The 26,424-nt window shown below is 51.9% G+C and overlaps 1 protein-coding gene and 1 pseudogene across 1 annotated transcript in view; one reads left to right on the top strand and one right to left on the bottom strand.

The window, feature by feature from the left end:
- The window catches only part of LOC102485220 (ras association domain-containing protein 5-like), a 155,234-nt gene that overhangs the window by 41,543 nt on the left and 87,267 nt on the right, over positions 1-26,424 (top strand). The window contains exons 3-4 of the mRNA XM_006157467.1: positions 11,355-11,469; positions 22,370-22,407. Of these exons, the coding sequence (XP_006157529.1) occupies positions 11,355-11,469; positions 22,370-22,407 (153 nt within the window). The remainder of the gene's footprint in view (positions 1-11,354; positions 11,470-22,369; positions 22,408-26,424) is intronic.
- On the bottom strand, positions 364-6,040 carry LOC114009482 (60S ribosomal protein L7 pseudogene; annotated as a pseudogene).

A 26,424-nucleotide genomic window follows, 5' to 3' on the forward strand; every position in this document is an offset into this window, starting at 1 on the left:
GGGGCGGCCAGGTTTAATCTTGGCCTCTTTTTTTTTTTTTTTTTTTTTTTTTTTTTACATTTTTGGTGAACCAACCTTTATTTTATTACCTTATCTACAAATCATGCATGAATGCCTTGAAATAAGCTTTCTTCGAATAAAACCCATTTTTTTACTCAGCACAATTCAAAGGGGAAACAGAAGGTCTTCCTGGTGTAGGAAAAGCCTTTCATAAGTCCCTAAGTGATTTTCACAAAAGATAAAATGGACCCTAGTCTTGCGGAAGTTTTGGTTTAATTTTACCAAGCACCAAGATGTGCCATAATAGTTAAGGGAAGGCAGAGGCAAACTAACAAAAAAAGGTTACTAATACAACTGAAAACAGCCACTCTATTTACTGACCAGATTACAAAAATAATCATGGTGGATACTTTAGTTCATCCTTCTAGTAAGTCTGTTGACCTGGTCTTCCCTGGTGCCAGCATCTCCACCTTCTACAAAATGGGTGGTCTTTTTCTTCATTCCACCTCGTGGAGAAGATAATTTGGAGGGCCACAGGAAGTTATTTGCTTCTTTGAAGCGTTTTCCAACAGTATAGATTTCATGAATCAGATCCTCCAAGCAGACGATGCCAAATTTACCAAGAGATGAGCAATCAGAGTTATCTGTCAAAGCAGTTCGCTTTTTATTGATTTTGCCATAACCACACTTGTAGATTAGTTCATTTACCGACTTTAGGTTCGGGTACCCCTATGTAAAATATGATTCCACAATTCAGCATGTTAATTGAGGCCTTATTGAGCTTAACAAAGGTGCCATTGAAGATCTAGTGAAGACGAAGAAGCTGCAACACCTTTCAAACCTTTGGGCTCACTCCATCGATTCCTCTGATCCTGATGATAAACACCAATTTAGGTTCTGTAGGTACATAGAAGTTGCCAGCTTTTCTTGCCATCCTGGCCATGTGAATCTCAGTTCTGTATATCTGTCTGTATTCCTTATGATGGTGCTTAGCTTTTTTCATAGGTAAGCTTCCTCCTTGCCCTTTGAAACACCTTTTGAGCAAACTTCTTTCTCAGGTGCTTGAGCTTCAGCTCCGCAAAAGTCCTTCGCTTTTTCTTAAGGGTTTCTGGCAAAGTAGGAACTTTTTTCTTGGTGGCTTCTTCACAGCAGGAACCTTCTTTTTTTTTTTTTTTTTCTTTTTCTCTTGAACTTTCTCGATGGTTCCAGCTGGAAAAGAATGAATCTTGGGCTCTTAAAGCCTCAGCTTGCCCTAAGACCTGGGGAGGAGCTCTGGAAATGTGGATCTCTGTCCTTTCTCCCATGGAATTCCAGTCAAAGAATGCCCTCCTGAGCCAGCAGGTGGCGTGGTGGTTAAGGCAGTTGGATCCCACATGGCCCACTGCACAGCTGGAGTCCTGGACCTGGTGGCTTGAAGAATACCCCAGGTGCCTGTGTGTATGTGCCCAAAATCCAAAAGGAAAGTGGAGAAGAAGGGATTGCAGTGTGGTCATCCCTCCTGGAGCATGCTTTGGTATTTCCTCTCTCAAAGTGTGCTCTATAGTAAACAAAATAAAAATAATAAATAAAGAATAAAAAATAAAAACAAGTGCCCTCTGCGGCTAGCTGGCTATGCCAGTGCCTGATGTCTGTGGCTGGTGAAGAGGGTGACCCCATGTTCTCTCTCCCTTGAGGGCAAGTCTGTGGGAATGGGATGTAACCACACAACAGGGAACCAAGGCCTGGCAGCAAGTCCACTTGTTTCTACTCTTCAGACTCATTTGAAGCTGATGCGGTGCTGGGACATGACCTCCCAGAGCAGAATTGCATGCAGACGTGTGCTGCCTGTTGGGGTTTCCAGAGCACACACCAGGGGTGGCCGCAGATGTTAGCACTCACCCTGACTGGGTGCTGACTGCATGCTGGGCAAAGTTCCAGCTGCTTCATAGGCATCATCTCATTCAATCCTCATAGCCTTCCTTGTGTGGTTACTATTGGGTTGTTGGAATAGTTATGATGCATTTTTTGCATAGAAAAAAATATAGAAAAATATGTCATGACTTTTCTGTTGACCCGGTATTATTGGCCCATTTGACAGATGAGTCAAGTGAGGCAGAGAGTGGGTAAGCCACTTGCCTGACATCTCTCAGCTAACAGTGGAGGAGCAGGTAGATGCATCAAATACTATAAGGAGGCACAAAGAAAGAACAACCAGAAGAAGCAGGGACACCGAGGTCAGTCCTCCCCAAAGCTTTAGCCTGGAAAGGATCAGACCAATCCAGATCGAGCAACATTCGGCAAAACAGAATGGGATCTTTAAGATGGCACTGTTGGGGCCAGCAGGTGGCATGATGGTGAAGGGGCTGGACTCCCACATGGCTGACCATGGTTTGAGTCCTGGACCCAGGGACTTGAAAATCATGCTAGGAGTGTGTGCATGCATGCCCAAAATTCCAGGAGGAGAATGGAGAAGGGATTGCATGCAGTATGTCCATTCTCCTGGGGCAGGGGTGATTTCTCACTTTGCCTCTCTCTGTCTCTCTCCAGCAAGCGCACATGCCCCATGGCAAAACCTAAAATTAAAAAAAAGTAAAGATGGCAATGTCACAAAAGGCAAATACGAAGATGAATAATATGTTTAGATTAAAAGTTGGAAGAGATCCAGTAGCTAAATGTAACCCATGGTCTTGATTGGATCCTGAATCCAAAATCAAAACAAAAGCAAAGACCCAGCTATAATGGGAGTTTTGGGAGCAGTAGGGGAAATTAGCATATGACTGGCACATTAGGTGGTAGGATTGTAGTGACATTGAATTTCCTGTGTGGTCATTCTGTTATGATTATGCAGAGGACAGAGCAACAGAGAGGGCACAAGGGGTAAAATGTTGACAATGGGCCAATCCAGGTGAACGACCTGTTCATCTTTTTAAAAGCTTTTAAACTTTTCAAAGTAATAGAAGATGGCAGGTGGAAAGATTGATTCAGACAGTAGTTGAGGGGTGTCTGGGAAGACCTTCCTTCCCTAAGAAGATGAGGTTTGAATTAGTCTTTTAGGGTGCCTAGAAATTAGACAGGCAGGGCCAGCAGATAGTATGGGGGTTAGGGCAGGTGGATCCCATGTAGCCAACCGCATGAGTCAAGTCCTGGACCTGGTGACTTGAAAAATGTGCTGGGTGCAGGTGTGTGCTTGCATGCCCAAAATCCTGTGAGGAGAATGGAGAAGGGATTGCAGCATAGCCATCCCCCCTGGGGGGTGATTTCTCTCTCTCTCTCCTTTATCTCTATTGGTTTCTGATGAGTGCATGTGCCCTATGGCAAAATAAAAAAAAATATATATTTTCTAGTTAAAAACGTATGACTCTGACATGTTTATGTTGCTGGACTTCCATGTAGTTGACAGTGGTTCGAGTCCCAGAACCAGTGGCTTGAAACTCACGCCAGGTGCATGCATGTGTGTGCCCAAGATCCCAAGAAAAGAATGGGAGAGAAGAGATTGTGGTGTGGCCATTCCCCAGGAGGTGATTTTTTGCTTTCTGTCTCTCTGTCTCTCTCTGTCTCTCTGGCGAGTACATGTGCCCTATAGCAAAAATCTCTCTAAAAAGGAAAAGAAAGAGAGAGAGAGAGAGACAGAGAGAGAGAGAGACAGAGAGAGAGAGAGAGAAATAAGTAAATAAATAAATAAATAAATAAATAAATAAATTAGACAAGCCAGGAAGAGAGGAAGGCCATTCTGTGAAGAAGGAACAGCCAGGTAGAGGCTCAGAGGTGTAACTGGATGAACATGGAGCAGAGCCTAGCAGACTTGGGGCAGGGCCAGGTGGAGTCAGGGATGGGATCTTGGGGACTGAGACTGGCAGGTGGACTGGGTACAGACCAAGGCCTGGGAATGCAGGTTTTTTCCTGGATACATGCAGAGTCATGGAAGTGTTTGAGGTGGGGTGAATGGGGGTATTGGTGATCCCACAGTGCTGTAGGGTGCTCCTAGGAGACTGTGTGGAGGCTGTAGGCTGGGAGAGTTCCAGAGTCAGGGGTCCAGGAAGCTGTTGCAACAGTCCTTGGCAGAAATGACAAGGCCTCAAATAGGGCAAAGACAGTGGGATTAAAAAGTGCAAGAGGAATGAGTGAGGCGAGATTCATAGGATCTGGCAATGGATCGAACTGGGGGGAGGGCAGGGAGGAGTTGAGTGTGACTCAGAGTTTTCCACCCAGGGCGACCAAGACATGGTCAAGCCATTAGCTGGCTAGGGGCTGGAGTGGGGAGCTTTGGTGTGGATGTGAAGGTGAGGAGGGGCAGGGAGAGCCTGAGGTGCTTGAATGCCCAGCAGGCTCCCAGGGCCAGCCTGCAGCTCCACTGGGGATCCTAGTCTTCCCATGGAAGTGAGGCCTGATGCCAACCAGGCCTCCCAGCCTAGGGGTGAAGGAGCATTGAAGGGTTGATTCCAGAAGGCAGGGGGAGGGTGGAGTTGGCCTCCCAGGTCTGTTCCAGGCCCGTTTTGCAGCACAGATTTCTGCCCTCTCCCCAGGTCATGGGGGCTGCTTGGCCACAGGGAGCCTTGCAGGGGATGGAGGTTGGGGATGGGCTGGGGAAGTTTCTTGTAGAGGAGCCCCTGAGCTGAAGGAAGGCTTGGGTTATTACCCTCTTTCATCACCATCCCCTCTCCCCCTGCGATTCTGCCCCCGTGGGGCAGGGGAGGAACCAATAAACAGCCTTTCCCACCCCAGGGCCAAGGACTCCCGCCAAGGTTGTCCCAGCCAGATGTGCCGCACCCCTCTGGCTGGGCTGCCCTGGCAGGCAGGCTCTGCTGAATGGAGGAAGGGAAAGGATGTCCTTGAGGGCACCTACCCTCTGAGGCTGCGTGGGCACGTGGCAGGGCTTGGCTCTGGGCTTGGAAGGTTGGAGGGATGACTTCAGGGCTGGCACCCCTGGCCCCTTTCTGGGCTCTGGCTCTTAAAGGAGGTGGGGTTGAAGAGACAGGCAGCTTGCTGCTGCAGCCCTCCTTTTTCTGCCCCTGAGCTCTGCCAGCTCGCCCAGCCAGGCAAGGGGGGCATGCTTCATGAAGCCGTCTGCCACTCGTCAGGAAAAATGATGATCATTGTCATAACAAGCCATTATACTTGAATGGCACTTGAACTTTATGGGGCTCTTTACAGCCTCTGCCTGTACCTGCAGAGCAAGCCTGGGGGGACGGAGGGGGTTAGATACCCCGATTTTCCTTAGCCCAGGTTTTAACATTTGATTCTTTTCTTTCTTAGTTTTGCTATGTGTGAACTTGCTGGGGAGAGAAATAGAAAGAGAGAGAGAACTCTAGGGGGGTAATGACCTCCCTGCAATCCTTTTCTTCCATTCTCTTGGGATTTAATGTCTGATTCCTCTTCTTTTTTTTTTTTTTAAAGAGAGATTTTTGCTATAGGGTGCTTGCGCTCACAGAAGAGACAGGAAGAGTGACAGAGAGAGAGAGAAAGTGAGAAATCCCCCCTCAGGGGGATGGCCACACTGCAATCCCTTCCCCATTCTCTTCTTGGGATTTCGGGCACGTACACACATGAACCCAGCATGAGTTCCAAGCTGCTGGATATGGGACTCGAGCAGTGTTTGGCTGTGTGCGAGTTCAGTGCCTTAACCACTGTGCCATCTGGTGGTCCTTTAACATTTTATTCTTAAGAAATTTGTGGTTTTTTTTTTTTCTTTCTTTCTTTTGTTTTTAATCTTTTTGGCTATAGGGTGCCTGTGTGGAGAGAGACAGAGAGGGAGAAATCATTATCATTCTCTAGAGGAATGGCCAACCCACAATCCTCCTATTGAGTCCAACTGAGCCCCCTTGCACACAGCATCACCCACTGGCTTTTGTTGTCTTTGCAAACTTCACAGACTGTGTCTGGTCCCTTCTTACAGGGACAGCTCCTTCAGATATTTGAAGATGGAGGTAACCCCTTTCTCTGGCTTTCTGCCAAGACTCCCAGTACCTGTCCACAGTGGGGCCAGTGCTAGGGATGGCAGAGCTGGTTTCCTCGCTCCCACCAGGGCCTCCCAGCCCCTCACCAAGGGTGGTGTCTCAGACATTCCGCTCTCTGTAATCCTCATATGTTCCTGTCCCAGTCCCTTTATCGGACGGTCTCATCGTAGACCCCACTCTGTCCACACTCAGTCTGTCTGGTCTGAATCCTTCATTTCCATGTGGGGACTCTGAGGCCCAGAAACAGCCACTGATGTCCTTGAGGCCACACAGCCTGGAAGCAGGTCTCCAAGCTCCTATCCCAGTGCTCCCTGAGTCAGAGCCCTGGTGAGTTGGGATGGTGGGCAGGAGTGTGCTAGGGCTCTGCTCTGCTCTGGGGCTGCTCAGAGAGGCCGTGGGCAGGTCGGAGAGTGTATCTGAAACCCCAACCCTGCCCACCAGGCCTGCCGGGGCTGACATTTTGTAAACTCAGATTTTATGGGGCTGTACAGGCAGGGGGAAGGGGGGGGGGCAAACCAGTGTCTGGAGGGAAGCCTGGGTGTTTGCTTAACATCTAGAAGATTCCACTTGCTGCTAGTCTGTTTACTTTTGGGAGACTCCACTACCTCTACTGTGCTTAGGGACACACTAATTTTCTTGGGCTTGGGCAAAGGGCTAGATTTCAGGTGTGGGGAGGAAAGTTTGGGGGTGCTAAATGACCCCAAAGCTAAGCCTGACTTAGAAGGGTGGGGCAGGCTTGGGAGGGGTGCTGGAGTAGGACTGGGAGGGCTGGATTTAGGGTTTCCTGCTTGTCTCCCCCAGCTGGCCCTTAAATTGAACCCTAAGTCCCCTCTGCGGTTGAGCCTGGGCTGGGCCCCTTCCTGGAATGTGTGTGATGGAGATCAATGTGGAGGCAGATAACCTGGACCAGAGATGGGGAAGCAAGGGGGCGAGACCTTGAGAATGGAGGAGACATACCTGCCCCTTCCTGTGGGACAGGGGACACGGAGTTGGGCCTGGAGCTGGGCAGTCCCCCTGCCCCTCCACTCCCACCTCACCCCTGCTGCAGTTCCTAGAACCCAGCTCTCAGGAATATGGGAATCTAGCAGGGTGGCTACTGGACTTGCCCAGCCCAGTCTTGCTGACCCCCCATAGCCACCAGGGGACACTGCTGGGCTCCCAGCCGGGCTTCCCTGTCCTCTGCTCCCTTCACCTCTACCCTGGGCAGTTGTCTCTGCTGCCCCTATCTCTTGCCATCTCTACCTGGCTGCTCCTCTCGTTCTCTTTTTAAGAGTTTTCATTTCTTGCTTTTATGAATCTTTCTATTTAATCTTGAGTGAGAGAGACAGAGTCAGCATCTCTGATAGGGTTTTGATGATGCAGTCCACCTCCAGCCTCAGCCAGCCCCAGGTCATGGGCACACACGTTTCCAGTGTACCCAGAGAAGTCTAGCTCCCCTAAGGCAAACTCAAAACCTTCTGGCATGGGTCGACCTTGCAAAATGTCATATTTATCACTGTGTCACTATCTGCCCCCTGCATGTCTCTGAAATTTCAGAAAAGGTGTCAACATGGTGCAAATAACTTTTTTTCCCCCCTGAACAATTTGGGTATAAGTTGATGAACTGATGCCCAGTTATCTCTTATTATTGGATTGTCGGAAAAGTCATGATGCATTTTTGCATAGAAAAATGGAAAAATATGTAATGACTTTTCTGACCACCCAATACTTTCCCAATTTTTCTACAAGGAGACTTTTTCCTACCTAACCTGGCACAACTGTCAAAGTCAGGAAAGAGGCCTCTTACCTTCTTCTTCTTTCCTCCTCCTCTTTCTCCTCCTTTTTTGAGAGATTTTTGCTATAGAGTGTGTACATTTACTGGAGAAAGAGACACAGAAAGCAAGAAATCAACCCCCGGAGGATGACCATGCCATAGTCTCTTCTCCTCCATTCTCCTCTCGGGATTTTGGGCATGCATGCACACGCACCCGGCATGAGTTTTAAGCTGTCAGATCCGGGATTCGAACTGCAGTCAACTACGTGGGAATCCAGTGATGTAACCATCGTGGTATCTGCTGGTGTTAGTGCCTTTCTACCATCTAAACCTCAGACCTCTGCAGGTTTGTCAGTTGTCCCAACAAGTCCTACATGGGCACCTAGAGCAGCCGGTTCAGAATTGGCTGTTGCATTTGGTCATGTCTCCTCGTCTCCTTCTGGCGGAATCTCCTTGGTCTTCTCTTGACTTCCATGGCCTTGTCATGTCTGAGTGTTCTAGGTTGTTTATCGGGAGGCTGTCCCTCAGTCTGGTAGACCTGAGGTTTCCTCCTGATTTGATGTGGGCTGTGACTTTTTGGCAGGGACACTGCAGAAGTGATGTTCTGTTCTCTGTGCACCCTCTGTGGTGTGTGACTTCCAGTCGTGACATTACGGGGGGTGCTAACGTTCATCCCATGATTACAGCGGAGCCTGCCAGGAAAAGCTCCTTCTTTTCCTTGTTGTAGTTTATAAGGGTGTTGTGCAGAGGTGCTTAGAGACTCTGTAAATATCCTGTCTCTTCTCGAGCTTTCTGTTTATCCATTTATTTCCCACATCAGTATGGACTTGGCGGAGCCATTACTGGTACTATCATTATGTACTTGGAACCTCAGATCTTCCCAGGTTTGGCCTTTGGGAACTTCTTTTTTTTTTTTTTGGAGAGGTTTTCGCTATAGGGCGCGTGCACTTGCCAGACAGACAGAGAAAGACAAAGAGACAGAAAGTGAAAAACCACCCCCCAGGGGGGATGGTCACACCGCAATCCCTTCTCTTCCATTCTCCTCTCGGGATCTTGGGCACGCACCCACACGCGCCCGGCATGAGTTTTAAGCCACTGGGTCCGGGACGCGAACTGCGGTCGACTACGTGGGAGTCCAGCGACATAGCCATTACGCTAACTGCTGGTCCTGCCTTTGGGAACTTCTGTATCCTTTTGTTATCTGCCCTCTTTGATCCTCTGGGTCCCTCTTTACTGTTCTTGAGTCTCTGTCTCTTGTACTTCCTGTGTGTGACTGTTTGCCTCTCTCTATCTCCACCTTTACCTTGGTCTTTTCCCCCTCCTTGTCTGTCTGTCACTTGCCTCTGTCTTTTTCTGTCCCTGGCCCCCCTTTCTATCCCCCTCTTCTTCTCTCCCTCCTCTTCTGCCTCTCTCTCTCTCTGCCTCTCTGGGTTTCTGTCCCTGATTCTGTTTCACTGTGTGTGTGCCTTTCTTTGTTTCTGTGCCTTGGTCTCTCTGTTTGAAAATTTGCTAGAAAGTGTGTGCACTCACTGGAGAGAGTTGGAGAGGGGGAAAGTGAGGGCAGCACTCCCATGGGGGATGGTCATGCTGCCATCTCTTCTCCTCCAACTCACCTTCCTTTCAGGATTTCCAGTATGCATGCACATGCTGCTGGCATGTTTCTCTAACCATTCAGGCCTGGACTCGAATTACACAGTTGGTCATGTGGGATCAAGTTGCCTTAACTACCATGCCATTGGCTGGACCTCCCTTTAAGATTTTTTTTTTTTAAATTTCAGATTAATTTCACAGTTTACATAAAGTCCCCATCATGATATTTACTGTTCATATACTACTATACTACTTTTTTTTTTTTTGAGAGGTTTTTCGCTATAGGGTGCGTGTGCTCGCCAGACAGACAGAGAGAGACATAGAGATAGAAAGCGAGAAATCACCCCCCGGGGGGATGGTCATGCCGCAATCCCTTCTCCTCCATTCTCCTCTCAGGATCTTGGGCACGCACGCACATGCGCCCGGCGTGAGTTTTAAGCCACTGGGTCTGGGATACGAACCGCGGTCAACTACGTGGGAGTCCAGCGACATAGTCATTGCGCTAACTGCTGGTTTCCACTACTTTACTACTGAGAACTTTTTATTTATTGGTCCATTAAATGTTTCTTCTTTTTGCTCCTCACACTTGGCCTCACTCTCCTCCACCTACTCCCCTCCTTTGCAGTCTTTGCTTTCTACACATATTCTCTCTACTATCATGTCTTTAGATCTTTCAACATCTTCGATAGAGTGCAGATATTTGGTACATATTGAGTGGGGATATACAGCGTATCTTTAAAAGTCTGACTCACGTCGTTCAATATTAAGTCTTCTATATTCATCCACTTTCAATCGAATGATAGGGTCTCATTGTTTCTTATAGCTGAGTAGTATTCTTTCGTGTACGTGGGCCACAGTTTTTCAACCTGATGACTATAAGCTTTTGGACACTTAGGTTGATTCCATATCTCAGCAATTAGGACTAATGCTGCAATAAACATGGATGTGCAAGTGTTTTCCTGTCCTTTGGGTAAATACCAAGGAGTGGGATTACTGGGTCAGATGGTAGCTTGGGCTTTGGAGCGCACATGCACGTGTACCCAGAGTGCTGGCCCCCAATTATTAATTTTTAAAGACATGTTCCCAGCACTTTTGTTGTTGTTGTTGTCCATATGTTGGAGGGCACATGCACTCATCAGAGAGAGACAGAAAAAAGAGGAGAAGGCGCCCTCCAGCGGGGCGTGGTCGCAGCACGGTCCTTTCTCCCCCGTTTCTCCATCCCGTTAGACATTGGCACGCATGCACCTGGCGTGTTTTGCAAGCTATCGGGGCTGGGAGTTTAACTGCGCAATTGGCCACATGGGATCCAGCTCCCTCAACCATTAGGCCATGGGACTGGCCCTGTATAATTCCCTTCCTTTAAGGTTTAAAAATCTGGCAAAATGGGAGCCAGCAGGTGTGTGGTGGTTGTCTTCATGGCCAACTACGTGATTTGAGTCCTGGACCCGGCAGCTTAAAAAATATGCTGGTGCATGTGTGTGTGTGCTCAAAATCCCAAAAGGAGAACGGAGAAGGGATTGTGGTGTGGCCATCCCTCCTGGAGGTGATTTCTCACCCCTCTGACCCCCATCTTTCTCTGGTGAGCACACATGCCCTATAGCAGAACTGAAAAAAAAAATCTGGCAAAATGATTCTTTGGTGGTAGAAGTCATAATTGCGCTTCCTTCTGGGAGGCTCTGACTGGGAGGGGTCATGAGGGAGCCTCCTGGGGTACGGTCACTTGGTGTGCACACGTGTGACATCTCATTAAGCAATACATTAAAATTAGCACACGTTACTGTGTCCTGTGTTAATAACAAAGTAAATAAAGGGAAAGCAATGGTGGGAGGCCATGGAGGGGACTGGATCCCTGGGTGTTGGTGTCTCCAGTGCTGTCCGGATCCATTCCTCTGACCCCACGAACGCTTGGAGGTCTGGGATGAGCATCCTGTCACCCTCACATCTTTCTCTGTCCTTGGGCACTGTTCTCTCCTTTGGCCATTCCTACAGTCCCTTCCTACTTCTCCAGCACCCCCAACTCCTCCCCTAGCACCTCAACCTTATGCCCCGGTCTGACCCCTGTGCCTCTCCTCCCACAGCCAGAGGACCTAGAGGCCCCCAAGACACACCACTTCAAGGTGAAGACCTTCAAGAAGGTGAAGCCCTGTGGGATCTGCCGCCAGGTCATCACCCGGGAGGGCTGCACCTGCAAAGGTGAGCACTTGGCTTGGGCCATGGGGGTGGGGAGCATATTGGCGGGGTCAAGCTGGGATTCTGTCTTGCTGGGGTCCTGATCTGGTGCATCGTGCCCGTCTGGCAAAGGGTGCTGAGCTCACTGGATGGCAAGCATGCAGGTGTGTGTGGCAGGCATGGGACAAATCTCATGAAGAAAGGATAGGGATGATGTACAGATGGTGCATGAGTGGCATGAGGTGGTATGTGTGCATGTGGCCGGCGTGCAGAGGGCATGTTGAAGGTGTGTAGTTGGCGTGTGGAAGCTGTGGGGAGGATTTGTGGATGACAGTGAGGTCATGTGGTTGAAGTGTGTGGTGGGATATGGGTGGCATGTGGTTGGTGCGGGGTGGTGTGTGAAAGGTGTGTGGTGCTGTGAGCCTGGCACTGGGAGCAAAGAAGCCAAGCCACACTCCTTCCCTTGCAGCCCCTTGGGGGTGACATTGAGAGGTCCCAGATCAGCCTCGGTGGAGGCCTTGCTGGCCACCCAGCTTTCCCCTTTGCTGTTCTCATGTGCTCCTGGAACAGCCTGGGACTGGCTGTCACTGTGGCCAGAGAAGTCTGTATTGTCCATGACACACCATGAAAGCAGCAGGAGGCCCCTGCACCCCATCTCAGTGACTGACCAGCTCCTCTCCTTTGCTCCCCTCCTAATCCCAATGCCAGGGCCTCCCTGTACAGCTCAAGCCAGTGAGCTCCTCAGCCTCATTCCCACCCAGCTCAGGCTGCACCTGTCAACCAAGACTGATAGCAGCCCTTGGCCTTTCCCTGTTTCCTGGCCCAGCGTCTGCAATCCTCCTCCGCTAGCTTTCATGGGATTTGAACCCAGAAACCTGGCTACGCTGGTTTCCTGCTTGGAGCCTTTGGAGTTCCCACTAGCCTTGAGACAAAGCATAGACCCTTCCATGGCTGCAAGGCCTGGTGGGGTAGGCCCTGCCCGGCTCTCTGCCCCAGGGCCCCCATCCGGGTGCCAACTCCGTACTCAAACCAGCTGCACTTTGCTTGGAGCCCAGACAGGCCAAGTGTGCCAAACACACTGACAAGTCTGCACTCTTTCTTGCTTGGAGCCTTTGCTCACAAGGCCCTTGCTGCCTGGTCCTCTCTCCTCCTCTTCTCCCTCCATGCCAAGGTCCAAGTGGGGCTGGGATGCCCTTCCTGAGTACCAAGTGCTGTTAGTGTCTGGAAGGTACTGGGGTCATCCCGGCTTTACAGTGGAGGAAACCGAAGCTGAGCGCAGTCATGTCTGTTGCCAAGGCACACAGCTGGCTGAGTCAAGTGGGATTTTTCAGGGTATGTGTGGGGTCGGGGTAGAAAAGAGAAGGTAAGTTGTTTCAGCTAGGTGTTAATAGCTGGAAGTGTGCAAGTGAGTGAGTGTGTGTGAATGTATGCAGAGGGCATTCCAAGGACTGCCATGGGCAAAGGGCACTGGACACCCAGCCCGTTTCCAGGACCAATGGAAACTCTTGCAATACCAAAAGAAGCCACATGGTGTCACTCTCCTCCCAAGAGGTCTGCCTGGGATTTTAGGGTTAAGGTGGGAACCACGGGGAGAAGTTGGAGAGGAATTGCTGAGGGTGGTGGGATTTTGCGTTTTGTCTGCATGACAGCCCCCACGCTGCCCTGTGCAGGGACACTGCAGAAGTGAGCCTCTGGTTCTCTCCCCACTCATAGGTTCCTTCCTTCCCTCCCCTCAGGGGCCCCCAGTGCTGCCAGGGTAGAAAGCCGCAGGGGCTGGCGGTAGCAGGAGGTCTTGGGACGCTCACCTTGTGACCTTGTGCTCATCTCTGCCTTGGTCTCCGTGTTCTGTTTCCCAGTTGGCCTGGCCTGAGGGCTCAGGTCCAGAGGGCATTTGGCCCCATGCGAATGGCAGGCTCCCAAGGTGAGGGCGAGATGGCCCTGGTTTCACCTGGCTCCAGCCTGGCCCTGCTGGTGTGAACCAGAGGGAAGGATGGGTGAGTGGCCAGGCTGGTTTGGTGGCTCTGCTTGGGTGCCAGGGAGGGTGGGGAGTTGATGGGGAGAGGGAAGAAAGCCAGGGCTACTTTTACTCCAGAGACACCACTAGGTGGCAGGGCTGGGCTGCAGAAGGACCAGGGCCCAGGCCTAACAGCACAGAAGAGAAAATACCTAACTGGCTTCCCAGGCTGCAAGTCAGCCGCAGCAAGAGGGCTGGGGTCACCAGGCCTAGGCCATGGGTGCCCTGCTTGGGAGTGCAGGAGTGGACCAACTCCCTGTGTCCTGGAGCCAGGAGGCCATGGTGGTGTGAGGTGGCAGCCCCCCTTCTCCATCCATCCATCCATCCATCCATCCATCCACGGGCCCGGATGTGACTGCATGGGTGGTTCCCCACCCAAGAGGAAAGTGTGGGGAATCGAGTCTACATTCTATGTACTGAGTCTGGCCCAAACAATTCGCTCTGTTCTCTGGCCACAAGGCCACCCTTTGGATTGGTGGATCAGAGGCTAGGGAATGGTGACAGGTGGGATGGGATGTCCAGGATACCAGGCTCAAGTTCATAATCTACAGGCCTTGCCGCACTGAGGGAATGTCTGCTGGAGGCAGTGGGCAGCGAGGAGACTTTCCTAAATCTTGACGTGGGGGCCTTTGTCCCCGCTCCTCCTGCTGCTGGTCCCGGAGTGTTTATGTCCTTCCACTCCCCTTCCTCCTGCACTTCATGTTTAATGTAATATAGCCCAAGGGGGTGGGGGAAGGGAGCCAAAGAACTGGGGCCCAGTCCTGGTTCTGGGAGACTCAGAGATGACGAGGCTGACAAGGCGCCAAGGCAGTGGGGACACACAGATGGGATGGACATACAGGCAAAGGGGGTTGGCAAGGCCTGGGCCTGCCCTTCTCTTCGCCGGTTTCTTCTGCCTGCGGTAGGGTCAGCAGTTGACCCTGTCCCACTTTCCTGGGGGCTTGTTGTGAGCAACACTGATGTCCCGTATGTGACAGTGAGACAGGGACTAAGGTTAGGGACTAGGTCCTCATGGGAGGGAGCCAGAGATGGACGAGACAATGGAGGCCCAGAGGTGCAGGGACTTTGTCATTGGCTGGGGCAGTAGTCTGGTCCTGCCCCTCAGAGCCTGTGTGACCTTGGACAAGTCACTTCACTGCTTGGGCCTTGGAAAAGGTCAGCAGAAAAGGCTTGAGCAGGCTGGGTTTTGAGGGATGCATAGGAGCTCTTTTTTAAGGATTATTTTTACTTAATTTTATTCATTGTTCTTATTATTTTTTAATTTGACCAGAGAGAGACAGAGAAAGAGAGAGAGGAAAAGTGAGAAAGCAAGCTGCCAGGTCTGGGACTTGAACCATAGTTGGTCATGTGGGACACCAGTGCCCTAATCACCATACCACCTGCTGGCTCCCTAAACAGTGATTTTAAAAAAATTTTATAAGTGTTCATCTCTTCTGAAAAATACCTTCATAGAAACATCTAGAATAATGTTTGGCCAAGTATCTGGATTCTGTGGCTTAGACACAAGGACGTGTAAGATTACCTACCACAGACCTCCAGCCCAGGCCACAGATGAGCAGGCAGGCAGGGCTGAGTGGCCTGTTGAGCAGGTGGGGATCAGTGGCGGTGCCTCTTGGTCAGCCAGAGAAGACGCGGAGGCCAGGCCGGCATGTGAGTGGCTGTCGCTGAGGTCAGGTGCAGAACAAGGCTGTGTGATTATTTTCCGACCCAAGTCCAGGAGGAAAAGGCCATTTAGATCCCAACAATGTTGGCTTCCTGTGTTCCCGAGAGGCAGGAAGCTGCCCCAGGACAGAGTCCTGGCAGCCCAGCTGAGGCAGGAGCTGGGCCAAGGGCTGGGGTGGGGGTGCAGTTCCCCACTCAGCAGGTAACCCAGGGACTCCTCCCCACTAGGGTTCTCTGCTCCCTCTTGGCCACAGCTAGCCCAGTTGGGGGGGCGGAGTTGACATCCCTGGGTGGAGATGGGGCTCCTGGGGCTCAGCTTTCGTGTGGCAGTGCCGCTCTGCAGGGTGCTGGTCAGGAGGGTCTGTGGTGGGTTTGTGGTTCTGGGGTCTTCCATGGGGGCTCGGGGAGGCCACAGTCCACCTAGGTGGGGCTGATCCTGAGATGTGTGTCCGAGAAAGGCTTAGGCATCTGAGGGATGTCAGGAGAGGGGCAGCTGGGGTTTTTCTGCCTTGTCCCCACTATGGCATTGGTCCTTTTTGCAATGAACAGTGTGGTCAACCACAAGCTGACGGTATGGGATGTCTTCAGGTCAAAACCTGGTCTTGGTGGGTGGGTGGGGGGAGTGGTGGTGGTGGCCAGGTGATGGGGAGACTGTCGGGGGTTATGCACAGGCTTGGAGCCTATCGGTTCTGGGTTGAGGGCACTTTAGCGATAAGGCTGGCAGATGAGTGTGAGAAAGGGACCCTGGTGATCTGGAGTAAATGCCTCTGCCTAACAGATTGCAAGGAGAATAAAAGCCCGGGCGTTTTAAACACTGAGCCATCTGGTGAAGGCCAGGGTGCAGGCCCGGTTTGTCCTGGGAGCTGCCGGTCAGAGGAAACCCAGAGAAGGGGCGTGACTTGTCTCGGGCCCTGCAGCCTTAGGACAGCAGTCAGGACTAGGTTGCAGGTCTCCCGACAGGAGATGGGGCTCTTCTGTACAGTAACCATGGCGATGAAGGTGATGGAGACGCTGCCAAGAGCGCTAGTCCGACACGCAGCTCCCGCGCCAGGCACCATGACAAGGACTCACAGAATGCTAGTAACAGCCCTGTGAGGTAGATGCTGTTTTCACCTCATTTTTCCTTTCTTCTTCTTCTTCTTTTTTGTTCAGCTTTTAGTATAGGGCGTGTGTGATCACCGGAGAGAGAGACAGAGGTAAAGTGAGAAAGCATTGCCCAGGGGAAAACCACGCTGTGGTCCCTTCTTCTCCATTCTCCTCTCAGGATTTTGGGCGCACACATATGTGCACAGTGTGATTTTCAAACCACCAGGTCCAGGATTCAAACTGTGGAGTTGGCCATGTGAGAACCAGCTGCCTAAACCTCCACACCATCTGCTGACCTTATCCCCCGATTTTACAGAGAAGGAAGTGGAGGCTCAGACTGGTTAAGTAACTAGTCCCAGATCACAGCGAAGGCATGAGACACATGAGCTGAGGCCCAGTGTGCATGTACCCAGGAGGCAAGTGGGTGGATGAGTAGCAGGACCAGTGGACGGAGGACCAGCGAGCTCCCTTACTCTGCACCGCACCCCTGTCCCCTCCCCAGGCTCCATCACTGCGGTGCTTGCACTGAGGCAGCTGGGGGGGGGATGCTGATTGACCCCCATGGGTGGAACTCCACTTGCCCTCTCTCAGCAGGCTGGAGCTGGAGAGTGGGGTCACTCATTCTCCTTTTCTGTTCTGTTGCCCCAGAAGGTCAGTCTTGGTCCCATGGGTTTGGACTGTGGGTAAACCTTCCAACTGGACACTTCTTCCTCATTGATCGAGCCCCATCTGTATGTCAGGCCCTGTGCTGGGACCAGGCAGGACACAGAGCTGCAGAGTCCAACAGAACCTCTCTTAGAGGTTAGAGAAGCAGCTGAATGTGGTGGGAGGAGAGCAAATCATCGAGGAATACTTGACCCTCCAAGTGACAAGAGCTTTCCAAGGCGTAGGAGCTGAGGATGCTGGGAACACAGAGGGAGGGCATCTTTGAATGTCTCATTATCCAGGGAGGGACATTTTGAACTGGGTCTTTTTTTTGAGAGGTTTTTTTACTATAGGGCATGCATGCTTGCCAGAAAGACAGAGAGAGACAGAGAGACAGAAAGCAGAAAGCAAGAAATCACCCTCCAGGGGGATGGCCATGTTGCAATCCCTTCTCCTCCATTCTCCACTTGGGATCTTGGGCATGCGCACACATGCGCTCAGCATAAGTTTAAGCCACCGAGTCTGGGACTCAAACCACAGTTGACTACATGGGAGTCCGGCAACATAGCTATTACACCAACTGCTGGTCCTTGAATGGGTCTTAAAGGATGTATATGAGTTTTGCTATTCCAGACATGCTTCTTGATGACTCAAGATCCATTTGAAGAGTTGGAGTTTGGTGAGACAGGCACAGATCCCTTCTGGGGCACTGGCTGGAGAGAGAGGCAAGACCAGGTCAAGCAGGGCCTTATAAGAAGTGTGGAGGAGTTGGACAGCATTCTAACCAGGAGTACGATATGACCAATTTGCCCTTGAGAACGGTCTGCAGATTGAAGGGGGACAAAATGGATATGAAGATAGGACCTGGTCGTGGTAACTGGCCTGAATTGGTGTAGTTGTGGGAAGCTGGGGAGGAAGGTTGGGCCTTCACAGCCTCTTTGGAGTTCCTTTCTGGGATGTGGTGACTAATTGCTTAGTAGGAGAAGGAGAGGGAATAAGGAGCATGAGACAGGAGCGTGCAGGTAGCAAGGAGCACAGTAGGTCTCTGGTCTTGATTCCCAGCCTCAGCCAACCTTTGGCCTCCTGTTTTCCGAGGGATCCTGTGCTCTAGTTTCTTTTTCTTATTCCTGTCTTTTTATTTGCCAGAGGGTGTGTGCACTCACAGTAGACAGAGAAAGTGAGAGAGCACCCCTACGGTGGGATGGTCATGCCACAACCCCTTCTCCCTTTCTCCCTCCTGTTGGGATTTTGGGCATGCACGTGCACATGCCTGGTGTTTTTTTCAAGTTGCTGGATCTGGGTTTTGTCATGTGGGATTTACCTGCCATAACCACCAGGCCATGGGGTGGGCCTGTGCTTGGGTTTCTGTATGTCATCTATTGCTGCATTAAAAAAAAAAAAAGAAATTCCCGGAGCCAGCCGACGGTGTAATGATTGTCACTGGACTCCCATGTGGTTGAAGTCCTGGACTAGGTGGCTTGAAATTCATGCCAGGCATGTGTGCATGGGAGCCCACAATCCCAGGTGGAGAACGGAGGAGAAGGGATTGTGGTGCGGCCATCCCCCCTGGGGGGGGGTTGATTTCTCATTTTCCCTCTCACTGTCTCTCTCTCTCCCTGGTAAGTGCATGCACCCTAGGGCAAAAACCTCTTTAAAAAACAAAAAACCAAAAAACTTCTCAGTTTAAAGCAAACAGAAAATGACCATTCCACATAGTTTCAGTGGGTCAGAATACATGCGTGATTTAGCGGAGTGGTCTGGGTCAGGGTCTCTCATAAAGTTGTAGTCAAGATGTCAGCCAGAGCTCTATTCATCTTCAGGCTTGACTAGGGCTGGGAGCCCCCTTCCAACATGGGTCACTCGCATGGCTAGTAAGTTGGTGCTAGCTGTTGGCAGGAGGCCTCAGCTCCTCACCACGTGGCCCTCTCCTTAGGGTTGCTTGTGAGTCCTCACAACACTGTCACTGACTTCCCCAGAACAAGTGTTCTGAGACCCATGTCAAAACCACGATTCTTTTCATGGCTTAGCCTCAGAAGGTACACACCATCATTTCTACAGTATCGCGCTGGTTATGTAAATCAGCCCCATTCGGTATGAGTGTGGAAGAGCGGGAATACCAAGAGGCAAGAAACACTCGTGGCCTCCTTGGAGGAGGCTGCCACAGTTTCCCCTTCTGGAACATCTTTGAATGTGGCGTTGATCTGGGAAGTGAGAAGCCAGCAGAATGGCATCCCAAGCTTCAAACTGTAGTGGGAAGTATGCAAATAGGGATTAGGAATCACTCCCTCATAAGGGTGAGAAAGATGACCAAGAATGTGAAGGAGGCTTTCCTGGAGCGATTCAGGGCAGAGGGCCTCCTTGGGACTGGGGCAGGTACTTCTGAAAATATACGAATCCATTCATGGGGGCTTGGCCATGCCTGCCTGCTGGGACCTGCTATGTGCATTTAGTTTACTGAGTTTTGTCTTCTGGGCTGGGGGCTAGGGAAGTTCTTCCCCTGCTCCCAATGGCAGAGCTGCCACAGAGACACTCGCACACTCTTGTGGCTGCCCAGGGACTCTCCATCCGCCCTCCACTTGAGGGCATTTGCTGAGTGACTGCCCACTGACCATCCTGACCACTGTATGGTCATACTAGCCACACACTGCCAAGGGCACCTACCTAAGAGCTCTGGCATCAGCCATGCTTTGCTCACCAAGCCAAGCACCCTGGCACAGGGCTGGATCAGCCTGGAGGAAGGACACCGTTCCTGCAAACACACTGAGTCATGGGCTAGTCTGCCCAAGAGGTGGGCCACCTTCTAATTTGCACAGAGATGCCGTATGGTCCCATGGGGCTGAAACCCTGTCCTAGCTGCTGGGCTGCTGGGTGTGAATGAGACAGGCATACTCCCTGCACACATGAGCCTAGTGGGGAAGACAAACCATACAGAAGCTGGCAGGCAATTACCCAAGATGGCTTCAGATCATGAATTGCACTAAGGAGGAAGTAGCCAGGGTACTGAGAGAATGACAGGGAACCTACTCTTGTTTGGGTGTTAAGGGATGGCCTCTTTTTTTTTTTTTTTTTAAGGTTTTGCCTTAGGGTACATGTGCTTGCCAGGAGAGAGAGAGACACACACAGTGAGAGGGAAAGTGAGAAGTCAACCCCCAGGGGGGATGGCCACGCTGTGACCCCTTCTCCTCCATTCTCCTCCAGGGATCTCAGACACACATGCATGTGTGCCCACCGTGAGTTTCAGGCCACTGGGTCCAGACTTGAACTGCAGTTGGCTACGTAGGAGTCCAGTGACATAACTGGTACGCCTTCTGCTGGTCCCCAAGGATGGCCTCTTTAAGGAGATGGCTTTGAGTGGATTGAGAAGGATAAGAAGAATTCTGCCCAATGAACAGTGGGCTGCTGGGATGAGGGAGAGTATTCCAGGCAGTGGCAGCAGCAAGTGCAAAGGCCCTGAGGTAGGAAAGAGCTTGGTGCCTTCCAGAAAGCACCCGAAGTGCAGTGTGCTGGAGGAAGATGGAGCCCTGGCCTTCTTTGGGCCTCAGTGTCCAGACAGGGGTTGGTGGCACAGAATGGATACGCACAGGTGCGTTGATTATGAGATGGTGGGGACAGATTACAACTTGGAAAAGAACTGAGGGCAAGCTGGGGATAATTAAACCATCACATAAACTCCACAGATGAGCTTCAGTAAAGTCCAACTCAACAAATACTGATTCAGCCCCTACTGTGTTCCAGGCATTGTGTGTATGTAAGGCGGGGGGAGACAGAAAGAGAGGGAGGGAGATAGAACCGAGGGGAGAGAAAGAAAGAGAGAGAGAGAGAGAGAGAGAGAGAGAGATATCTTGAAGGAGCTCATACTGCAGGAACATGGCGGCTCAGGGGAGGTTCCCTCTCTCTGGAGGTAATGACCCAAAGAGGGCCTCCCAGCTTAGACTCCTCGGCCAAGGCTTCCTCAAGTCCATTCCAAGGGCAGCAAAGAAGACCTGGGGTGGGCGGCTGCTGGCGTCAGGGAGGGACCATCTTCTGGAAGGGACGTGCTGCCCCCTGAGGCGGGCGTTGGGAGAGAGGAGAAGCATGGATGGCTATGACTTGCTGGCTGATGGGTGGGAATGTCCTGGCGTGGCCAGGGTGGAGAAGTCCCTGAGCTGGGCCTGGTGGCTGGAGGGGTCAGGAAAGCCTTGCTCAGCACCGACTGAGTCACAGGACTGAGCGGGGGCCAGGACGAGAGAAGAAGGTCTCATGTTAGGGCCAGTAGCCAAGGTCACATCCTAGACTCCACCCCGATTGCCTCTAAGCTTCTCCCCCACCCACCCCCACTCCAGCCTGCTCTGCCTCAGACAAACCAGAGGCCTTACTGTGGGGAGCCCTGGGAAGCTCTTTCGGTCACTCCAGGCCTTAATCTCTCTCTGTGTGTGTGTGTGTTGTGTGTGTGTGTGTGTGTGGCTGAGAATCAGGTTGGCTCAAAGCTGGAAGGGGTGGGGGGGCTGTATGTCCGAGAGAAGGAGCAGCTGGCTGTGGCTCAGGGTTGTGGCTGTCAGGAATTTGGGGTCCCTGCCTTCCCCTCCCCAGTTCTCTAACCAGTGCCCACCTGCTTCAGCAGGTCCTGGGCTGAGAGGAGCCATACATCTGTGCAGAAACCAGCAGGCTCCATCTGGAGACCTGGTGGGAGGCATAGCCAAATCCCTCCGGAGTCCCAGGGCTCTGGGGATGGGGCCGCAGGACTGGGGACATTCCAGGCTTTAGGAACCTGATAGGAAATTTGATTCCAGCTTTGGTGGTGGAAGGGGGGAGATGTCAGGAGTGTATGTGTTTCAACTCATGCACATGAAGTTTGTATGAGCATCTGTCCGTGTGTGTCTGTGTCCACGAATCTTTGTGAGGCCGGACTCTGAGACCCATGGAACTGTGTGTGAGCTGGTGTCCCCGGGCCATGGGATGTCCTTGGTGTGAGCATGTGTGTGGCTGTACGTGTGTGTACATGGCTGTGTGCACGGGTGGGAGTGGTTCTGGGTGAGTGTGTATGGGTGTTTATGTGTGCGGGTGGTAGGGGGGCTCCTCCTGGACCCTGCACTGGGTTTGCCTGTCTGTCTCTGGGGCAGAGTGAATGGGACGGTGGTTGGCGAGTGCCTGCCTTTGGGTGTGTGTAAGGGGAGAAGGCCCCCCCCTTATTCCTTGGCGGGGCTGGTACCTGAGTCTGGGCTACCTCTGCCCTGGCAAGGGTCCAGCGGGGAGCAGGAGGCCCCCCTGCTCCTCCCACCTCCCCGCGCCCGGAGGGGCTCTGGCGATGGGGGCTCGGCGCCTCCGCCCGCGGTCCGCAGTCCCGGGCGGGCGTTCCCGCCCCGCAGGCCCGGGGGAGCTGCAGCGGCCGCTCCCCTCCGCCCCCTCCCTCTCTCCGTCCCTCCTTCCCTCCTTCCCTCCCGAGCGTGGATTGCGGGCGGGGTGGGAGGAGATTTCGCCGGAGTTTCCATTCCAGACCTCGCGGCTAAAACTTTCTTTCTGTGTCTCGCCCTCTTGCAGTCTGCAGCTTCTCCTGTCATCGGAAATGCCAGGCCAAGGTAAGAGGCCGGCGGACCCGCTGGCCGCGAGGAGCGCTGGGGATCGGGCCTGGCTTGGGGTCCAGGGACTGGAGCTGGGGGCGCCAGCGGGGCGGGGGCGGCGCCGGTGTCGTCCCTCCTCCTCTCTTTGTTTATGCAAAGCGCCGGGCGGGGGAGCGGGCGCAGGTCAAGGTGAGGGCGAAAGCCGGGGGCGGGCGAGGGGGACCCGATTAGGGGGTGCGGCGCGGTCTTGGCGGCTGCTGGAGGTGGCTGACTGACCGAGCTCCAACCTAGAGGGTCTTTGAAGGGTTTCCCTTAATTCTCAAAGGGGAGTTGGGGAAAGTCGGGGAGCGGGGAGCCACATGCGTTTCAGTTACCCCGCCAGCCGAGCCAAGCCACCCTTGGCTCAACTGGGCCCGCCTAGAAAAATTCAGGGTTCACAGTCACAGGACCCTGGGGGCGGGAGAAAGGGGTAGGTGTGGGAAGAGGGCGATCAGGACGGTGCTGGGTCTGGAACCCTCCTGCCCCTCTCTATTGGCCATGTTCTCTTTTGGCCCTCAGTTTCCCCATCAGTGCTTCTTGGCTCATCTTGGTAAGAGGGAAACTGAGGCAAGAAGCTTGGAGGAATTGCTGTATCCAGGCAGGGACAGAGGAGTTGATGAATGGATCAGCCTTTAGAGAAATGGGGTTGGGGCTGTGTGTGACGCCAGGAGGGATTACGAATTTGGGAATTTGGGAATTTGGGAAGGAAATGTCAGGTGGGCCTAGAGGTGGAAATGCCTGGCCTCACCTTTCTGTGCAGCCAGTGTCTGTGCCTTCTCCCATAGCTGCTTCTAGCCCTGCTCTTTCACCCTGTTCTGCTGTTCACATTTGGCCTTCAGGAAGGATTTCGTAAATGGGAGGAGGAGGAAAGCTGCTTCACAAAGGAGCAGTTGAGGCCCATTTCTCTCTAGGGTCTCTCACTTTTCTTATTAGCTGCACCATCTTGGGTCTTGGGCCAGCCTTGTATCTTTCTGAGCCTCTGCTCAACCTCCAGGATATAGAATTAGGAGCCCTTAGTGGGACCAGCAGTTGGTGTAATGTCTATGTTGCTGAACTCCCATGTAGTCGACTGCGGTTCGAGTCCCGGACCTGGTGTTTTGAAACTCACGCTGGGCATGTGTGCCCAAGATCCTGAGAAGAGAATGGAGGAGAAGGGATTGTGGTGTGGGATTTCTCGCTTTCTGTCTCTCTGTCTTTCTGGCAAATGCACGCACCCTATAGGGACCCCCTCCCCCAATAAAAGAAGCCCTTAGTGAGGCAATGTGTGTGACCCTGTTACCTGCGGGTGCTCAGAAAACCAGAAACTTAAGATTCGGAAAACTGGTAGCTCCAAATGCCAGGTGTTACCTTGCAGAAGGGAGAAGGGGTGCTGAGGAGCAGGTAGAACTACAAGGGGATCATCTTCCTCCTGAGAGACCTTGCTTAAGCCAGACTGAGAAGTGGCCCACCCTCTGTCAATTTAGGTGGGAGTATTCACCTAAGCAGAGGTGCAAAGGGCAAGGCTTACAGTAAGTATACCTCGATGGTGAGGTTTCTGCTCCTTTTATTTTCTTTAAAGAATTATTTTATTTAACTCTATTTATTTATTTGAATGTGAACAGAGAGGGACAGTGTGTGTGTGTGTGTGTGTGTGTGAGAGAGAGAGAGAGAGAGAGAGAGAAAGAGAGAGAGAGAAAGAGAGAGAGAAAGTGAGAAAGCAAGCTGTTAGGTCCAGGACTTGAACAGTGGTCATCCATGTGGGAGTCCAGCGTCCTTAACCACCACACCACCTGCCGGCCCTTTCTGCTTCTTTCTTATTGTCTGCTCTTCTGGGTCCTTCAGCCTTTTCTCTAGATGGAAGTGAGTTTCTGCCTCTCTTTCCATCTCCCTCCTAGTTCTGATTATCAGAGCAGAATTTTTTCACCCTAAACCCCAGAACCTTCCAGGTTTCTTACTTCTGCCAGTCTATCCCTTTCCACCCTCCTTGTTTCACCTGTTTCTCTTATTAACAGTGAACAATTCGTACAGTGCTTTAGGTCTTTGAAAGCATTTTATGGGCATTAATATATTTTATTCTTTTAATTCCACTAGAACATAAAACGCAGGCTAAAAGATCTCATTGTTGGGGCTGGTGGGTGGTTAAGGCAGCTGGATTTCACATGCTGAACACTGCGGTTCTAGTCTCTGACCCAGTGGCTTTAAAAACACCCCAGGCACGTATGCATGTGTGCCCAAAATCCCAAGAGGAGAATAGTGGAGAAAGCATTGTGACGTGGCCTTCTCCCCGGGATGCTTTCTCACTCTTTCACCATCTCTCTCCAGCAAGTGCATGCTCCCTTATATCAATTTTTTTAATGAATCATTTTATTTAACTTTATTTATTTATTTAAATTTTGACCAGAGAGGGACAGAATGAGAGAGAGAAAGGGAAAGTGAGAAAGCAAGTCGCCAGTCTGAGACTCGAACTGCTTGTCGGCCATGTGAGAGTCCAGGGTCCATATCCACCGCACAACCTGCAGTCACATTGTCTTAGACCGAGGCACTGGAAGATAGAGTGACTTCCCCAGTGTCTCATACTATAGTTCCTCACCACTCTGTCAGGGACCTTTGTGCTCTGATTGGCTGAGGATACCTCCTGGCAGACATTTTTTTTTTTTTTTGAGAGGTTTTTGCTATAGGGCGCATGCACTCACCAGGCAGAGAGAAAGAGAGACAGACAGAAAGCAAGAAATCTCCTCCCAAGGGAATGACCATGCCACAATCCCTTCTCCTCCATTCTCCTCTCAGGATCTTGGGCATGCACGCACACGTGCCCAGTGTGAGTTTTAAGCCACCGGCTCTGGGACTCGAACCGCGGTCGACTGCATGGGAGTCCAGCAACATAGCCATTACACTAACTGCTGGTCCCGACATTTCTTGATCCTTACCTCCCTTTCTCCTTTTGCTGTTCTCTTGGGCCCATCAAGGTACATGTGGAGAGGGTAAGGGGATGACCCTAACGGAAATTAAGGGACAGAGTAGGAGAATGGGTGGCCCAAAGAGATGGGACACAAGATGGCCGTTGTTATGCAATAGAGATAGAGGGATGCCCAAGATGACTTGGGGTGGGGGGGGATGGGGCAGCCTGCCTGGTGATTCTCACGTGTGCCGGGGATGGAGGAGGCTCAGAATGTACAGGTCTGGCTGCAGCTACCCTGCTCTGCCCAGCCAATGAGGCCACCTGAGAGGGGAGAGAGTGGACTGGAAGGGCAGTGGCCTGACAGACAGATGGGGCTTTTTATAGGATTTGCCTCCATAGGAAGTGGGACCCACTGGTGGTGTGCGCTCCACCCAGCTGGCAAGTTCTCCCCTGAAACCACAGCCCTTACTACCGCCCTGCCTTCCCCTTCTGCCGGGAAGGGCGACAGGAACCCCGGGACACAGGGAGCTCTATACTCCAGTTTTTGACCAAATCAAGTCAGAGGTCATCTGGTGCACCCCCCCCCGTTTCTCGGCCAGATTCATTAAACAAATGTTTGTTGAGCTTTTTCCGTGTGCCAGTCACCATTCTAAGTGAATGAGACAGATACAGCCTTTGTCCTTGTAGAACTTACATCCTAATAGGAGAGGCAGGCAAAAAATAGACTAGTGAGTGATGAAGGAAATGAACTGGAGCAGACAAGGGTGGCCCAGGAAAACTTCTTCGAGGAAGGGTGTGCGAGGTGGGACCCCCCTGGTGTCACATGGTGAAGTGAGAGACGGGAAGAGCAAGTGCCAACCAAGGCCCCGAGGTGAGATGTGCGTGTCATGCTTGAAGGAAGGTCAGGCGGCCGGGGAGTAGTGAGAACACGATTTAAGCCCCGCAGAGACACGGTCTGACTGCTGCTTGGAGAAGGCACTCTGGCCTTGAGCGGGCCCAGGGTAGGAGTAAGGACGTGGGCCAAGAGGCAGCTTAGTCCGTGGCGCTCACAGGAAAGGCCGTGAGAAGCGGGGTGCATTCTGAGGGAGAGCCCAGAGCCCTGTCGATGGATCGGGTGT

The sequence above is a fragment of the Tupaia chinensis genome, unplaced genomic scaffold (assembly GCF_000334495.1).
Source record: "Tupaia chinensis unplaced genomic scaffold, TupChi_1.0 Scaffold000542_1, whole genome shotgun sequence".
Lineage (NCBI taxonomy): Eukaryota > Metazoa > Chordata > Mammalia > Scandentia > Tupaiidae > Tupaia > Tupaia belangeri.